Raw genomic sequence first — 15,498 nt, 5'->3', positions numbered from 1 at the left:
GTAATGGTGGTGGGGGCCGTGCTTGGAGGTGGGGAGGGTTGGGGGGACGGATCCGATGGGTGGCCGGATGCATGGTGAGTGACAGGCAGACGCTCTGGGTTACGTGGGGGTCATCTGAAGAGGGTCAGGGGAGGGGTGCCGGGGACTGTTACTGGGGTGGGGAGCGTGGGCAGGCCGCGGTGGGAGGGGGCTCGCGGCTGTGATGGAATGTGGTTTAGGGGTAGGGCCTTGGGGCTGTGTCGGGGGAGCCCAGGGCCGTTATGAGCGAATGGTTGCGAGAGTCAGTGCCGGCGGCGCCAGGGGCAAGAAGCGCCCCTCGAAGCCCCCACTCTGCTCCGGCGGAGCCCCAGCCCGGGGCCGCGGCGTTGTGCGCATGCTCGCGCAGCTGGGCTCCGGTCTGTGCGCCCCCGCGTGGCGAGTCCCGGAACTGCGCTCCGCAGAGGCGCCGCGCGGCCGCCAGGGTGCTGCAGCCCCGACGGCGCACACCGCCCTGGGCGTGTCCACAAAACGGCCTTATTCCCTGAAGGCTCCGCGCTGCGGACCCGGGCCGGCCCGGGGTGGTGGGCTTAGCCGCTGGGGCTCCGGGCGCCTAGAAGTGGCTGAGACTGCTGTGTCGGGAGCTGCGCAGCGAGCTGGCGTCCCAGGCGCTCCTGGTTGGGCCAGGCCCCGCGGGGCCGCCCTTGGTGCCAGCCCTCAGGGGCAGGAGGCGGAGCAGCTGGCGCAGCACGGCCTGGCGCAGCAGGATGTACACCCAGGGGTCCAGGATCTGGTTCCATGAGGCGAGGCGCACGGCCAAAAACAGCGGCCGCTGCAGGGAGCCGGGGCCCCAGCCCCCGACAGCCAGCACCACCAGCACCTGCGGGAGAAGCCGGCGTGAGCGCCGGGCGGCTGTCGGGGAGGGCTGGGCGAATGGGAGGGGGCGGGGGCTGTGGGGAGCGGCGGGGCGTCACACGGCGGGTAAATGGGGGTCTTCGTGGGGAGGAGCTGTGTATGGAAAGAGGGGCGAGGAAGCGGGACCTTAGCGTGCCAGAAACTAAAGCCTTCAGCAGACGTGGGCTCGGGCAAGAAAGGAGGGAAGTCCCAGGTATCCCGAAGGACAGGGGACTGGAGGAGAGAAGAGAAACGGGGGAGGTGGTGGTGGAAGGGGACTAGAGAATGAAGCGGCAGGGCCTAGAGGGACGTGGCTGGAGAGGAGGCTCGCATGGGTGGGGTGAACTACGAAGACCCCAGGGAGGAGGGGTGGGACGTCACGGGGAGAGAGCAAAGGGCGGGCTCTTGACAGGCGGGGCCTCAAGGGGGCGGGGCCCTGGTTGGGGAAGGGACGGAAGACCCAGATATGTTAGGAGGAAAAAGGGTGGGCAGGGTCAGGGAGGGAAGGAGCATGGTTGGAGGGGCGCGCCCCTCACCAGCAGCGGGCTCCAGCAGATGCACGACACCACCATGATGCCCACGAGCTGGCCCACCATTTCCACGTCGTGGGCGCGGGCTCTGCGCGCTGAGCCGCGGCCCGGGGAGCCGCCGGAGGCCGAAGCGACGGACGAGGCCGACGAGGCGGAGGCCGAGCGGGGTCCGCGCGCCCCCCAGTGACGGCGGCTGTCGGGGCTGGAGGCCGAGGGGCGCCGTCGAGAGCGGCGGCGCCAGCGAGCGCGCAGGAGGGCCAGGCCGCTGAGCGTGTTGCACACGAGCGCGGCGAGCAGCGCGGCCAAGCCGAGGCCGGCGAAGAGGCCGGCGAGCAGCGCCTGGCGCCAGCCCCCCGCCGGGCCCAGGCCGATGAAGCACCACGTGCCCGGGTACTGCAGCTCGTAGCGGCCCAAGCGCGCCAGCGGCAGCAGCGCCACGGCCAAGGCCACGCCGGCCAGCCCGGCCACCGCCAGGCGCGCGCGGGCCGCCGAGACGCGCGCCGCGTGCAGCAGCGGCCGCGTGACGCCCACGCAGCGCTCCACGGCCATGCCGCAGCCCAGCAGCAGCGGGCACAGGCCGAAGAAGACCATGCAGCCGCCCAGGAAGTGGCAGGCGCCGCCGGCCGGCGAGCGCCCCGCCGTGTACAGGCGCAGCACCAGCGCGCCCGGGATCACGTGGCCCGCCAGGTCGGTGGCCAGCAGGCTGGCGACGAACAGCAGGAAGGTGGCGGCCGAGCGGCGGCGCCGCAGGCGGCCCGAGGCCTGCGCCAGCAGCGCCAGCGCCAGCACGTTGGACACGGCGCCCAGCGTCATGGAGAAGATGGGCAGCGCCGGCGACGCGCCCGCCAGGCCCGACGGCGGCCCGGCCGAGGCGTTGGGGGCCCCGGGCCCCGCACACGTGGTCGCCTCTCCCGCCAGGCTCAGGTTGAGGGGCCCGCAAGGGCTCATGTCAGGCGCAGGGCTGGGGAGAGGAGAGGAGGGCGAGGTGAGGCTGCCCAGGGCACAGCGCCTGCCGTCCGTCGGGCTGGGACCAGCCGTGGCCCCTTCTTGGCTCATCAGGACCGGGTTGACCCCATGGCGTTCTTCGGTGGACCCTCTGCCCATGGCAATGCCAAATGACCCTGGCTGCCCGTTCCTGATCGCTCCTCCTCCTCTGCCTCTCGCCTCCACATCTCTTGCTCCCCGCCTCAGTCTGCCCTCACTGCCCCGTTCTCTGTCCACCAGGCTCCCCAGCTCCAGCCCTCCCTGTCTCTGTCGCACCTCTGGGCCTCTCGGACCCACCTCTGACACCCACCTCCCATGTTTACACCGCAGCAAATTTCCTGGCCCCTGGCGCCATCTGCTACCCCCTGACCCATTTCTGATCCCAGGTTCCCACCTGACCCCACTGCCCCATCTCTGCCCATTGCCGTGTCACCTTCAGCCCCATCCTTCATGTTCACAGCCCCACCTCTGCCACCTTGGGCACATGTCTCCCTACCGCACTTGTTTTAGCCCATGGCCACATCTCTGTCCCCACAGCCCTGTCCCTATCCTTGTCCCACACACTCCCATCTCTGAGCTCCATTGCAGTCTCTCACCGGGCCCTACCCCTGACCACAGCTGCCTCATCCAGGGTCCCCATAGTTCCACTCCCGCCAGCTCCGCATCCCTGCCCCGAAGCCTCAAGGCCGACCCAAGACCACCCACCCTTGATGCCCTGGTGGTGAGGGCTGAGAAGGCAGAACTCTGCTGGGTCAGATGGTTAGGAAGGATGGGCAGATGGTAAGACTGGCAGGGACAGACGGATGGCATTAAGAGGGAAAACAGGACAGACTGAGGTAGCCACGGCCCCATCTTTCTGTGCCCTTCTTCCCCACTGGAGACCCTCGCCCCAGCCTTCTTACCCGGCGCTGCCTGGGACCCGGGGTCCCCATCGCCTGCCGCTGGACCCCTGCTGCCCGCTGCGCCCACGCCTGCTGCGCCCGAGCTCTCCGGCAGGCCGCGCCCTCCCTCCCTCCCTCCCGGGGCGGCTCCTCTGCTCCCAGCCTCCTCCGCCCGCTCCGGCCTCCAGGGGCTGCTCCACCCAGCACGCCCGCAGGGGGCCTGAGGTGGCCAGACTCCCTCTCTGTGCTCCTGGCAGTGGGCAGGGGTCCCTCTGGGCCCCAGCTCTCCTGACTGGGGAGTTGGCCTGGCGCCCGTGACCCCTCCCCCCTGGCGAGGCGGGAGCAGCCCCCTTCCCCCCAGGCGCAGGCCTCTCGCCTGCCTCATTAATAAAGCGGATAAAATCTAAACACTGGAAAATGTGAGCGTCACCCCGGGCAAGCGGGGGCGGCTGCAGGGGGTTCGGCTGCCCCCACAGGGGCTGCGAGGTTGGGGGCCTAGCCCTGCAGGGTAGGGGGCAGCGCCCCCTTGCCCTGCCAGAGCCTTGGTGGATGTCAGGTGGGTGGCGGTGGGCAGTGCTGTGGATGGACCAGCTCCGGGCAGGCGCAGCCTGGCCAGGAGATCCGCCCACTATTTACACAGGGGCTTAAAGCCCAGGCCAGGCCAAGAGTCATACCCGCCTCGAGAGGGGAGGGGGGGCCCGAGGGGGCAGGGGAGGCAGAAGGCTGGGTCCAAGGGATCTTGCTTTAGGATGTGGAGAGCAACATCTGTGACACACACGCCCCAAGCCACAGAGACAGCCACACCTGTGGACACACAGCGCAGCCGCTCCTCTTGCTCTGAGAAGCAGAGTCATACCCTGAGGAGCGCGCACACAGTGTCACGCCCGAAGACACACAATCCTATCCCTTAACACTCTGAGACCAGCCACCATCACACCCTGTCCCCAGCGCGGTGGCAGCCACGTTCCTCCAAGCCTGGCGTCAGCCACCGTCACACCTCTGAACTGAGACAGTCACCTCCAACACCCGACATGCCCACAGTTCCCAATTCTTAACACTGCCGCTTCTCTCAACACCCGGCGATGCAGCCCCGAGAAAGCCACCGTCACACCCTCGGCGCTGGGAAAGACAGCCTCACCTGGCACCCCGAGACAATCCTTGCCGCTGGGACAGCCCCCAGCCACACTCCATATCACCAGGAGACACCCCCCAATCGTCCAAGACAGGCCCCACAGGTACCCTGCATCTACCTGAGAAACAGGAGTGGCACCCTCCTGACACCCCGAGATCTAGCTGGTCACGTCACTCCCCTAGACACAGGAACACCCAGAGACACGCTCACGGCCCTGGGCACCGAGACCCTCACACAGCTACACCCCACACAGGGCACTGCCAGTGGCACCCACAGACACCTTGGACCACAAAGACGGCCATCACATCCCGTTCCCTCGACACACACAGGTTACAGCCCTCCACACGGCCACCAACCCCCAACACACTGACACAGTCCTACCCACTCGGCACCGCCACACCCCTGTGCAACCCCGCTGTCCATGAGCACAGACACAGCGCCCACAGGTGCCCAGGGTGCCAGCGGGGCCCTGACAGCGGCTGCCCTGCCCCGCCCCGCGAACACCCCGAAGGCCTCTCGCACCCCCTGCCTAGCTGTCCTCCCCCTCCCCGGGGCCCATCGCCCGCCCGGGGGAGATGGGGAGCAGGCCGGGCTCCGTCTCCGCTCTCGGCTCACCCCGAACATTCCTGTAGGGACCTCTGGCCTGGCTTCCCTCGCTCCAATCCTCGCTCTTCCCTCCAGGTCTGGCCAGGGTCCTGCGCCCCTCCCCGATTCCCCCTCAATCTTCAAGGATGAAGTGCGTTGTCAAAACAAGCATGCTGGGTTTATATCCAGCCACGGCCGCCCACAGACCCCGCACGTCCACAGGCAGCTGGGGCGGGGGCCGCCTGGAGATGCTCCCCCAGCCTCGGGGTGGGGCTCCTCCCCGGCAGCACTCACCCCGCAGGGCAGGGCGGAGGCCCCCCGTCTGTCTTTCTCCCTGCCTCCCAGCCCTGGGTTGTCCTCGTGCCCACTGTTCACACCAGGCTGGGGTGGAGGAGGCCTTGCTCTAGAAGCAACACTCGGGCCCTCAGGACGCCAACAAGCTCCGGCCTTGCCTGGAAGACGGGTGGCCCGCGGCCAGGAGCCGCATCAGGCGGAACGGGTGGGAGGGGGCAGGCGGCCGGGCCGGCTCCTAATTCAATTTGGAGCCAGGGAGGATGGATTTCAGCTGCTACAGTCCTTCCCAGCGCCGGCCCACCCCCTCTCCCACACCCCAAAGCCACCACACAGGTCCAAGAGCAGAGAGATTCTTTATGTTCCAGACAAGAAATTCAGATACAAAAGCCCACCGCCATCGTCCCTCCCGCCCCGTCCCGCCGGGCCGGGCTGAGGGAGCCAAGGTGCGGGGAGGTCGGGCTGTTCACAGCGGACTCGTGTTCCAAACGTGGAGCTAACAGACTCCACGGCGGGGGGCTCCTCTCGGCGGGGAGGGTATTATTGCATTTGTTGAGGGGGACACCCCCCTTCTGCATTCCCTGCATCAGGAAACTAGGGAGGTCACAACCCCCAAACAGAACCCGAGGCCCCAGGGAGACAGAGGGACCAGTTTGGCAGCCGATGCGGAAAGTGTTGGGGGCGGGGGCGGCCGCCCAATCTGGCCGGTCCCTCCCCGAGCCTGACCCAGCTGAGGTAGGTGGGGAACAGAGCAGGGGGGCTGGGGACCGGGGAGGGGGTGGTACCGATTGGAGTGGGGCAGGGGCCCGGCCCCACCTCCACTCCGCACCGTCCTCCGGCTGCTGAGCCAGGCCCAAGACAGCTGCTGTGGTGTCCCCCTGGGGGCTCCCACCAGGCCGGGCCCAGGTCATCGTGAGGTCCGTGGGAGGCCTAGTAGCGGCCGACCTTGGCATCCCCAATGGCCCCCCAGACGTCAAAGACGAACTCGTCAGGAAAGGCGAAGTCCCCAAGCCGTTCGTCCAGGGCCTCAGCCAGCTCGTCCGGGTTCCTTTTGTCCTTTCCAAGCTCTACCATTGTAGCCGCTGGCGAGAAGCAGAGTGGAGGCACAAATAGCAGGGGTGCTCAGCGCAGACTCAGCCCTACAGGACCTAGAAACCCCTCCCCCAGACCCCCACCTATCCTCAAACCCCAGCACCCCCTACTCACCCAACTCCGTGTCTCTGATGCCCATGTAACTCTCCAGCAGATCATCTACCTTCTCTATCGCCTTCTCCTCAAAGGCTGAAGGCTGAAGGAGGAGACAGCGACATCACGCTAATGTGAACATAACTGTGATTCTGCTCACTCAGCGCCAGGGGCAACTCTGACCATGTTACTTATGTTAACCTGTGCTTCATCCTCACAACAACTCTGAAGGTGTCAGTATTATTATCCCCGTTTTACAGACGAGGAAACTGAGGCCCGCTTGCCCAAGAGAGGTTCCAGAGCTGGGAGGGGGCAGAGGCAGATCTGAGTCCAGCGCCCAGAGCCCCTCAGCTAACGGGTGACACTGCCACCTCTGAAGGCGCAGGGAGTGGGGCTGTGGCCTGGCGGGAACACTCACCAGATCCTCTACAGTGGCAGGGCCCCGGGACCGGAGCCGGAGGGTCCCTCGGCCAGTGCCCAGCTGGGGGCCGGCGCCAGGGCGGCCACCCCCGGAGCGGGCGCTGATCATGTCTGTGGGGGGCAGGTCAGGGAAGCACAGTTCCAGCACACTCTGGGCAGCAACCCAGGCATCCCAGCCTCAGACACCCCCCACCTTCTCCAAGCTTCTGCAAACTCCGGGGAAGCTGTGGGCTGAGGTGACCCCAGGAGGGCAGCAGTCCTGACTCGGGGTTGGCACAGGTGTGGGAGGGGCAGCCAGGGGCTGGGAATGGAAAAGGCTGGAGGGAAGGCTGGAGAGACCACTTCTGCTCCCAGCTCCTGAAGGATGGGTGTGGGGCCTGGGTCTCTGCTGTTCTCCCCATGGCCAAGGGGGTACAGCTGCTGGGCCGTGGACCGGCCCCACCTGCCTGGGGAAGTGTTTAAGTCCTCCACCCCCACCCAGGGGCCTCAGGCCCATTCCTGAGGGTTAGTGAAGCCAGAAGGAAAAGTCGGGGTGCTGGCACAGGGCAGCCAAGCCTGGCTTCTCAGGGCTGGGGGGGCGAGCCAGGGTTGGGGGCACTTGGCTGAGCTAATGTCTCCTGGAAGCTGGGTGTGGGGGCAACTTCCTCCTTGCCCCCGTCCTCCTCCCAGCTGGGCGGGCAGCCAGCACCGCCTCCGCAGGGCAGGGCGGGGCTGCCCCCCCTTTCCACTGCGGCCGGCTGGGCTTGGGCGCCACCTGCTGGTGGCCCCTGGCACTGCAGCCTGGACCCAAGTGAGCAGAGCGATCATGGCGGTCCAGGGGGCAGCCCCTCACCAAAGGCCTTGCGGGGCTCCGTGAGCTTCAGCGTGAAGGTGCGGCCCCGGGGCAGCTCCTTGAGGAGCCGGGCCACCTCGTAGTGCCGGCAGCCCAACAGGCTCTGCCCGTTGATGGCCTCGATCATGTCGCCCACGCTGATGAGCTGGATGTGGTCAATCACGCTGCCCTCCTTAATGCGCTGCGCGAGAGGAGCTGTCAGCCCCCGGGACTCCGCGCTTGGGTCCCCCCTCAGGACTCCGAGTGCCCCGTCCACCCCAGGCACCTTGATGAAGGCGTAGCCGGCCCCGTTGTCCGTGATGGTGAGCCCCAGCGCCTCCTCCGACTTGAACACCTCCACCTCCTTGCGCTGCCCCTTCACGTGGGCGAAGATGAAGTCCTCCAGCCCGATCTGGCCCCCCAGGAGCTTGTCCATGTCCACTTTGTGGGTGTTGAGGGTGCAGAACATCACCTGCAGCGGTGGGAGGCACTCAACCCTCACCTCCCTCCTTGAAGTTGGGGAGGTCTGGGGATCTCCACCCCCGGGGCCTGGGCAGGGCCCCCAGTAGGATGTCCGCTCTGCTAGTACTGGGATTTCTGTCTTAGCAACAACTGCCTGCTGTCTCTAGAGCACAGAGCTGGCACATGTGGGCGCTCGATAAATGCTGCGGGATAAATGAAGGGGTGCAGACATCCATCCGCCTGCTGAGACCCCTGCATCTACTTCCTGCTCAATCCCACAGCCGCCCTCCTCGCCTCCCTTCCTTCAGCCCCCAAAGTCCTCAGGGTCAGGCCTCTCGACGCATCATGGAGAAGTGAATTTTACATCTGATCTCCAGCCCCCACAATCCCCCGGGGTGCAGGCCTCCCAATTCCTCATGGGAACTCAGGCCCCAGCCCTGGCCGCCAGCCCCCACAATCCACTGGGGCGCAGGCCTCCCAATGCCCGATGGGAATTCTGCCCCCAGCCCTGGCCGCCAGCCCGCACAACCCACTGGGGCACAGGCCTCCCAAAGCCCGACAGGAGCTCAGCCCCCAGCTCCCACAATCCCGCGGGCGCAGTCCTCCCAATGCCTGCCCACAATCCACTGGCGCGCAGGCCTGGCAATGCCCGATGGGACCTCAGCCGCCAGCCCTGGCCGCCAGCCCCCACAATCCACTGGGGCGCAGGCCTCACAATGCCCGATGGGAGCTCAGCCCCAGCGTGGCCGCCAGCCCCCACAATCCACTGCGGCGCAGGCCTCGCGATGCCCGATGGGAGCTCAGCCCCAGCCGGGCCGCCAGCACCCACCATCCCGCGGGCGCAGGCTCGGCACCTGCAGCGCCCCGAGCCGCAGCCCCCCACCAGCACCCCGGCGCGCGGCTCCCGCGGTACCTCGGCGGCCGGCAGCCGGAAGGCCTCGGCGATCTTGCCGTAGAGCTCCTTGACGTTGCTGAAGCCCTCGATGCGGCCGGTGGGACTGCCGTGGGCCAGCTGCGTGTGGAACACGAGGCGGGGCCGCAGGGCCGCGGGCGGGGGCGGCAAGCCCATGTGGGGCCCCCGTGCCCCGCCTCCGCCCAGGGGCCCCGGCTCCCCCACGCCCAGGCCGCCACGGCCGGGCTCGGCTTCCTCATTCTCCACCAGAGGCGGCGCCTTTTTCCGCCGCCCCAGTCCCAGCGGCATGAGCGGCGAGCGGAGGATGCGCCCGAGATCTGCAGGGCGGGAGGGGGGTCAGGCCGGCGCTCCCGCCGCAGCACCCTGCAGGCCCGCGGAGCGCTCCGCGCAGAGCGGCTCGTGCAGACCCGGCCACACTCACACAGCGGTACAGGAGGTGCAGCGCCCGCTCCGTGCCCTCCCGTAGTGCGCACACCCCGTGGCGATGTGGGGCCGCGTGGTGCCATGATTATGCCCATTTCACAGATGAGAACATGGAGGCCGGGGGCGCTGACGTTTGTCTTTATTTTTCTGTCGGTCATAGTCAGTAGTGCTATGCATAAAAAATTTCTGACTGTGCCCCTTCAAAGCATGTGGGCAGATGGACTCAGTGACCTTGTGACTGACAGGCGTCTGACCAGTTCTGGCCAGTGAGTTGTGAGAAGAGGGGACACGTGACATTTCTAGGCTGAAGTACTTAATTACTGGAGAGAGAGCCTCCAGAGGGCTATTTCTCCCTGGCAGGTGGACCAGCTACGTTTGATATGCTGGCGGCTCCAGCAGGCCAGGCCCTGAGTGACTGCAATGAATGCAACCTCCGCTGAGCTGCAGCAGACACGGAGCAGGAACAAAAAAGAAACCTGCATTGAGTTCAACCACTAAAGCCTTTTGGGGTTGTTACTGCAGCAAAAGCTGTCCTGTCTGATACACTGCAGTCTTTCCTCTCCCCCACTCTCTCTCAGTCTCTTTCTCTCCTTCTCCCTCTCTCCCTTCAAACAAATGTGTTTTGGGTGCTTACTATATTCCATGCACCATTTTTGGTACTGCCTTCAATAAGTTAAGCCAGGTCCCTGACTGGGGCCACCATGTGCAGTTACGGAGGTTGTTCACTATGCAAAAGCACCACCCCCTGGTGTGGTGATGTGTCTGCTTGAAGAAAGGGCTGCCTTTTTCTAAGTCACTTCTAGGTGCTATCGAGGCTAGCTGGGTCTCTGTGCATGCTGTCCAGAAGCATGCAGTCCACAGCGGAAGACGCACAGTGAGCAAGCAAACGTGTAAATGTCTAATGTAATTTCTAATAATGTGATGGAGACAATAAAACAAGACGAGTTCTACAGATGCGGTCAGGGAGGGCCTCTCTGAGCAGGTGAAGCCGAACCTGAGACCTGCACGTCAGGAAGACGTATCCATATGAGGATGTGAGGCAAGAACGTTCCAGGCAGAGGGAGCAGCCAGCACAAAGGCCTTGAGGTGGGGATGTGCTTGGCATGTTGGACGAACAGCAAGGAGGCCTATGCGGTTGGAACAGAGTGAGTCAGGGGGGCAGCAGCAGGAGGCGGGGCAGGGAGGGGCGGGGCAGAGCGAGCAGGGCCTTGTGGGAGGAGGAAGGACTTGGCTTCTGCTCTGAGTGAGGTGGAAGCCATGGAGGTTCTGAGCAGACTCACAGATGAGCGAGAGAGCAGGGCGCCAGAGGGGAGTGAGCAAGGGAGAGCGTCAGGAGGGAAGGGAACAGCAGCGACGGGCCTTCTCAACTGGAAAGAGTTCAGATGTCACTTTTAAGTCACAGGTCCAAAGTCACAGAGACAGGCTGCACCCTCAAGTATGTCTGACTCCTAAGTCCAAGGCCGTAACCACAAAGCCGTCCCCTAAGCGCCTGGGCCTCAGGTGCCTGGTCTGCAAATGGGGACATTCCACCCACCCAGCTAGGCTGTGAGGAGGATCAAACTAGGCCAAATTCTATTTTTCTGTGTCTAGGGGACTTCCTGCTCCTTCCCTTCAGATCACCTCTTCCAAGGGGCCATCCTGGATTCAGTCCAGCCCAGTGGGCTGCATCCATCCTCATGCCTCCATTCATTCATTCATTCATTCATCCACCTGCTCTCCAACATCTCCGGTAACATCACCTGGTCCGGCCCCACGGTCACTCACCTAGACTAGTGCAGGCGCCTCCTCTGGGTCTCCCAGCTCCTGCCCTTGCCCCTACCGTCTCTTGTCAACACAGCAGCCAGAGGGAGCCTGTAAAACATAAGTCACGTCACATCTGTACTGTGCCCTCACTCCTCCCAAGGCTCCTACCTCACTCGGAGTAAAAGTCAATGTCCTCCCCTCAGCCCACAGGCCCCAGAAGATCTGGGCCCATCTCCTGCCTGCCCTCGTCTCCTCCCACTCTCCCCATCGCTCGCTCCCTCCAGCCACATGGGCCTCGTCCCCGTTCCTCCAACACACTAGGTCAAGTCCAGCCTCAGGGCCTTTGCACTGGCTGTGCCCCCCGGTATCCACACAACTCCGTCTCTTACCTCTTTCAGGTGGAATATATATTTCATTCATTTATCTCATTCATTGTCTGTTTTCCGAAAGGGCAGGGAACCTTGTCTGTCTTATTCATCCCTATATTTTCGGTGCAGAGAGCAGTGCCTGGCACACAGCGGGTGCTCGATAAATATTTCTTGAATGAATGAATGGATGAATGACTGATCCTAATGTTCACCAGCCCACCAGTCCCTGTGCCTGGCTCTGGGGAGTTAAGGGGCACAGGCTGTAGTCACTGCCCTCAAGAGGGTCCTGTCTCCCCAGCAACAGCATAAGCCCTACCTCTGGGGTCCCCCATCCTTTGCCTCCCAGCATCATTCCGTGCACAGGGAAGGTGCCTCCTGTAGCCAGGAAGACAGGGAGCGTCTCTGTCCTCTTTCATTGTGGTTTTGTTTTTCATTCCCCTCATAATCAATGATGCTGAACAACTTTTAACACATTTATTAACCGTTTGGATTTGCCCTTTTGTGAACTGCCTGTTTAAGTCTTTGCCCATTTTTAAAAAGTGCATGGTCTGTCTGTTTTTAATTGCACTGCCCATCTTTTTTTCTTATTGATTTGTGGGAACTCTTTACATGTACTGGATACTAGTGTTTCATTGGTTACCTCATCTCTCTATCCATAACACCCAACACTGGATCTAGCACACAGTAGGCACACACCGAATATTTGACAACATTTGAATTCTGAATGAATAAACCAGTACTGCTCCCTCAAGTTATTTCATTACATTCAATGATGCTAAAAAAAAACCCTCACCATCACCTCCTCTGGTTCCCCTCCCCCCATCCCCCATATATCTTAGCAAGATGCTAAGAACATGAGTCTGGAACCTGACTTCTCCACTTACTAGCTGTGTGACCTTGGGCAAGTGTCTTAACCTCTCTGAGCTCCAAGGAAATCATGCATGGGCCTGGAACAGTTCCTGGCACACAATAAGGGTTCATAAATATTGGTGATTATTACTACTATTTCCATCTGTACCATCTTTCAATCAGCTGCCAAAATTCAAACTTCCTCTTTTTCCCAGGGCCCACACATTCTGATCACCAAGTCCCAACCTCCATATTCTGCATCTACTTGCTGCCTGCTTCAGGCTGGCTTCTGTGTCCCCACTTGTGAGGGGGCATAACGGTGGTAAGAAAAGTGGATGATTAATGAATTTGCCCTCCAGGCCACAAGAGGCAGGGTGGCCTGGGTTGAGACCCCACCCCACTTACCAGCTGCGTGGCTGTGGGCAAGTCACTTCACTTGATGGGGCCTCAGTTTCCTCATCTGAAAAATGGGCAGAATTCCTGTCTCTCAGGGTGCATATGGGAATCCAAAAAGATTATGCATTCAACTGGATTAGCTCTTTGCTTGATATTCAGTTTAAGGAAGCTGTTATCATTATTGTCATTATTATTATTGCCTCCTCTCCTGCCCTGCCCAGGAACATCCCAGTCCTCTCTGCCTGAGAAGCCCTACTCCAGGCCACCTCCTCCAGGCAGCCTCCCTGGCTTGCCCCAGCCTGTTGGAACCGCCCCTGTGGTCCCGATGGCTTAGGCCCATGAACTTAATTACACGTTGCCCGGGCAGGACTCTTGTCTTCCAGTCTTAGGCTGTTATTTAACTTCATGTCTCTATTTTAAAACATAAACCAGATCGCGTCCCTCCCCAGCCTCAAATCTTACAATGGTTTCCCACCTGACGGAGGAAAAGCTCTGGACTCCTTGTGACCCAGAGACTTCGGCTGCATCTCCCACCCCAGGCACGCTACTCCAAGCTGGGTCCGGCCACAGAGCCTGCGCCCCAGCTGTGCCCCTGCCTGACCTGTGCAGGGCTGGCTTCTTTTTGTCATTCAGACCTCGGCCCCAAAGTCACCTCCTCTGAGAGCCCCCTTGCCCACACATTCTCCCAAGGCCCCCTCATATTTTATTCAGAGCGCTCAGCACTGTCTGCGGGTACCTTTCTTATTTACTGGTTAACTGCTGTCACCTGTCCCCCCCTTCCACTACAATGGCAGCTTCCAGAGAGCAGGGATTTTTGTCCCGTTCACTGCTGTATCCTATGTGCCAAGAACAGTGCCTGGCCCATTGTAGGTGCTTAATCAACATTGTAGAAAGAATGAACGTCCTATGTCCTCATTCTGACTCCTCCCCAAACTCCTCTATCCTCAGCACACAGCAGCCTGGAGCTGCTAACCACCACGCCCTCCCATGCTCCCAGCCTCCTCTCAACCCCGCAAGCAGGGATGGAGAAAGGAGCTGCAGGCCGGCGGAGCTGGTCGCTGGAATTCCAGCACCCCCACCCTCTCTTCCCCGGAGGGGCTGGACACTTAGTAACCCCACAGCCACAGTGAGGGCAGCAGGAGGAGGGGAGGGGGTTCCTGGGAGGTCACAGAAGCCGGAGGAGGGGGACACCATGCCCAGGCCCCCCTTTCCAGTTGGGTACTGCTTTGGAGGGGAGGGCGGGAGGCCTCTGATTCACTCTTGAAAAACCGGCTCCTGGGTGTTTCCAGGGAGAATGCCTACTGTCTGGCCTTGGCCCAGGCTTCCCAGGGGCCCAAGAGGCACAGGACCCCAGCGTCCTGGCCCCCTGCCTATCTCCCCTGAAGCTGTCACTCTCTTCTCAGGACCTTCTCGGCCTTGCCTCTTCGGCTCAGGGGAGAAGGGACATGGGAGCAGCTTCCTGTTTGAGCGGCTGGTATCTGGTCACCTCTGGGGGAGGGAATCAAAGACCAGAAGGTGTGGCCCAGATGGTGTGTGTGGTTGTGTGGGGGGAGCTGGCCAGGAACACCTGAGCCAGGGAGCCACGGGGCATCCGCTCTAGTGGTTGAGACTCCAGTTCTGGACTCTGAGGCACGGGTTCGAGTCCCAGAGCTGCCACTTACTAGCTGTGTGCCCTTGCGCCAGCCACGCCAGCTCTCTGGGTCTGCTGCCTCACCTCTGGAAGAAGTAACAGCACCTTCCACGAGGTGTTTAGATTCAGCGGCAGGCACGGTAAATACGTGACACGGAAATGTTGAATAAATGCTAGCCGGGCGGCTGTTTCGCTATTATTATCGGGACCTCAGTCCTGCCCAGGCCCCCTCAGGCCCTGGGGCACTGGGACGCGGCCAGCTCCGGGGAGGCACCCGGGAGGGCTCCGAAACGCCGACGCCGCGCCTGTCCCCGCCGGGACGGGGACTGTCCAGAGGGACGCGGGCGGCAGGGGTGCGGCCGGAGACCGCATCCCGGCGGCGGGGGGCGTTTGCCCGCTGCCCCCAGCGGGAACGGAGGCGCCCCGCCGGAGGAGGCCTCGGGCATCCCCGCGCCCGGCCTCGACCTCCCGCCGCGTGCAAGGGCCGGCCCCACCCGCGCGACCGGCCGGCCCCCCGCGGTGCGACCCCGCGGTCCGCGCGGGGGGCCCCGAGCCGCCGCGCCGCGCCCCGCCCGCCGGACACTCACCTGCGCCGCCGCCCTGCGCGCCCCGCTCGGCCCTCCGCAAACTCCGGCCGGGCCTCTCCCGCAGCCGCGGGGGGGCGGGGCCGGCGCCCGCGCCCGGCCAATCAGGAGCGGCCGCCCGAGCTCGCGGCCAATCGGCGCCGCGCCGCGCCTCCCCGCCCGGGTGGGCCCGACGGAAGCATTCCAGAGGGATCCGCGCCCGCGCGGCCCTGCCCGCCCCCCGCGCGGCGCAGTGGACCTTCCCGCCCCGCCTAGGCCGCGGCGGGCCGTACCACCGCGCGGCGGAGGGGGAGCTGCGCCGGGCCGGCCCATCGCGGGGAGCGAAGGAGAGTACGACCAGTGGGAAGCTGGGGCCCCTGACCTCGTGCTGCCGGCTGAGCGTCCGTCTGGGGTGACTGGGGGGTGAGGGGCGAGGGACTGGCCGTGGGAGCCAGGTGACCC

At 63.6% G+C, this 15,498-nt stretch overlaps 2 protein-coding genes across 3 annotated transcripts; both read right to left on the bottom strand.

Annotated features, from left to right (window-relative positions):
• Window positions 1–384: 384 nt before the first annotated feature.
• Window positions 385–2,813, bottom strand: PTGER1 (prostaglandin E receptor 1). The gene is made up of 2 exons (XM_087425315.1): window positions 1,407–2,813; window positions 385–856 (listed from the first exon to the last, which is right to left on the bottom strand). The coding sequence occupies exons 1-2, from the start codon at window positions 2,502–2,504 to the stop codon at window positions 590–592; spliced, it is 1,365 nt and encodes a 454-aa protein (XP_087281441.1). The 5' UTR covers window positions 2,505–2,813; the 3' UTR covers window positions 385–589.
• A 2,797-nt stretch (window positions 2,814–5,610) lies between these two features.
• GIPC1 (GIPC PDZ domain containing family member 1) lies at window positions 5,611–15,142 on the bottom strand. Of its 2 annotated transcripts, XM_087425314.1 has the most exons (10): window positions 15,061–15,124; window positions 12,853–12,907; window positions 11,620–11,836; window positions 11,252–11,338; window positions 9,065–9,381; window positions 7,976–8,161; window positions 7,711–7,891; window positions 6,877–6,989; window positions 6,480–6,561; window positions 5,611–6,355 (listed from the first exon to the last, which is right to left on the bottom strand). In XM_087425314.1, exons 5-10 carry the CDS (start codon window positions 9,350–9,352, stop codon window positions 6,204–6,206), a joined length of 1,002 nt encoding a protein of 333 aa, XP_087281440.1. In that variant the 5' UTR covers window positions 9,353–9,381; window positions 11,252–11,338; window positions 11,620–11,836; window positions 12,853–12,907; window positions 15,061–15,124; the 3' UTR covers window positions 5,611–6,203. The 2 variants fall into 2 exon arrangements, with proteins under 2 accessions (XP_087281440.1, XP_087281439.1); XM_087425313.1 differs by lacking the exon at window positions 11,620–11,836 and having other exon boundaries at window positions 15,061–15,142.
• Between the last annotated feature and the right edge of the window lie 356 nt (window positions 15,143–15,498).

Source organism: Ceratotherium simum, chromosome 39 (genome assembly GCF_057802395.1).
Source record: "Ceratotherium simum simum isolate JZ-2026a chromosome 39, ASM5780239v1, whole genome shotgun sequence".
In the NCBI taxonomy this organism is placed as follows: Eukaryota; Metazoa; Chordata; class Mammalia; order Perissodactyla; family Rhinocerotidae; genus Ceratotherium; species Ceratotherium simum.
This window is presented reverse-complemented; position numbering and strand designations above follow the sequence as displayed.

What these genes read in the sequence shown, in the direction of transcription:
- GIPC1 (XM_087425313.1), bottom strand. Translation starts at nt 9,352, where the DNA reads ATGCCGCTGGGACTGGGGCGGCGGAAAAAGGCGCCGCCTCTGGTGGAG. An exon ending in CTGCCACTGTAGAGGATCTG is followed by an intron (nt 6,562 to 6,876) that starts GTGAGTGTTCCC and finishes CTCCTCCTTCAG; the next exon opens with CCTTCAGCCTTTGAGGAGAA. An exon ending in CATCAGAGACACGGAGTTGG is followed by an intron (nt 6,356 to 6,479) that starts GTGAGTAGGGGG and finishes GCTTCTCGCCAG; the next exon opens with CGGCTACAATGGTAGAGCTT.
- PTGER1 (XM_087425315.1), bottom strand. Translation starts at nt 2,504, where the DNA reads ATGGGCAGAGGGTCCACCGAAGAACGCCATGGGGTCAACCCGGTCCTG. An exon ending in TCTGCTGGAGCCCGCTGCTG is followed by an intron (nt 857 to 1,406) that starts GTGAGGGGCGCG and finishes CTTCTCCCGCAG; the next exon opens with GTGCTGGTGGTGCTGGCTGT.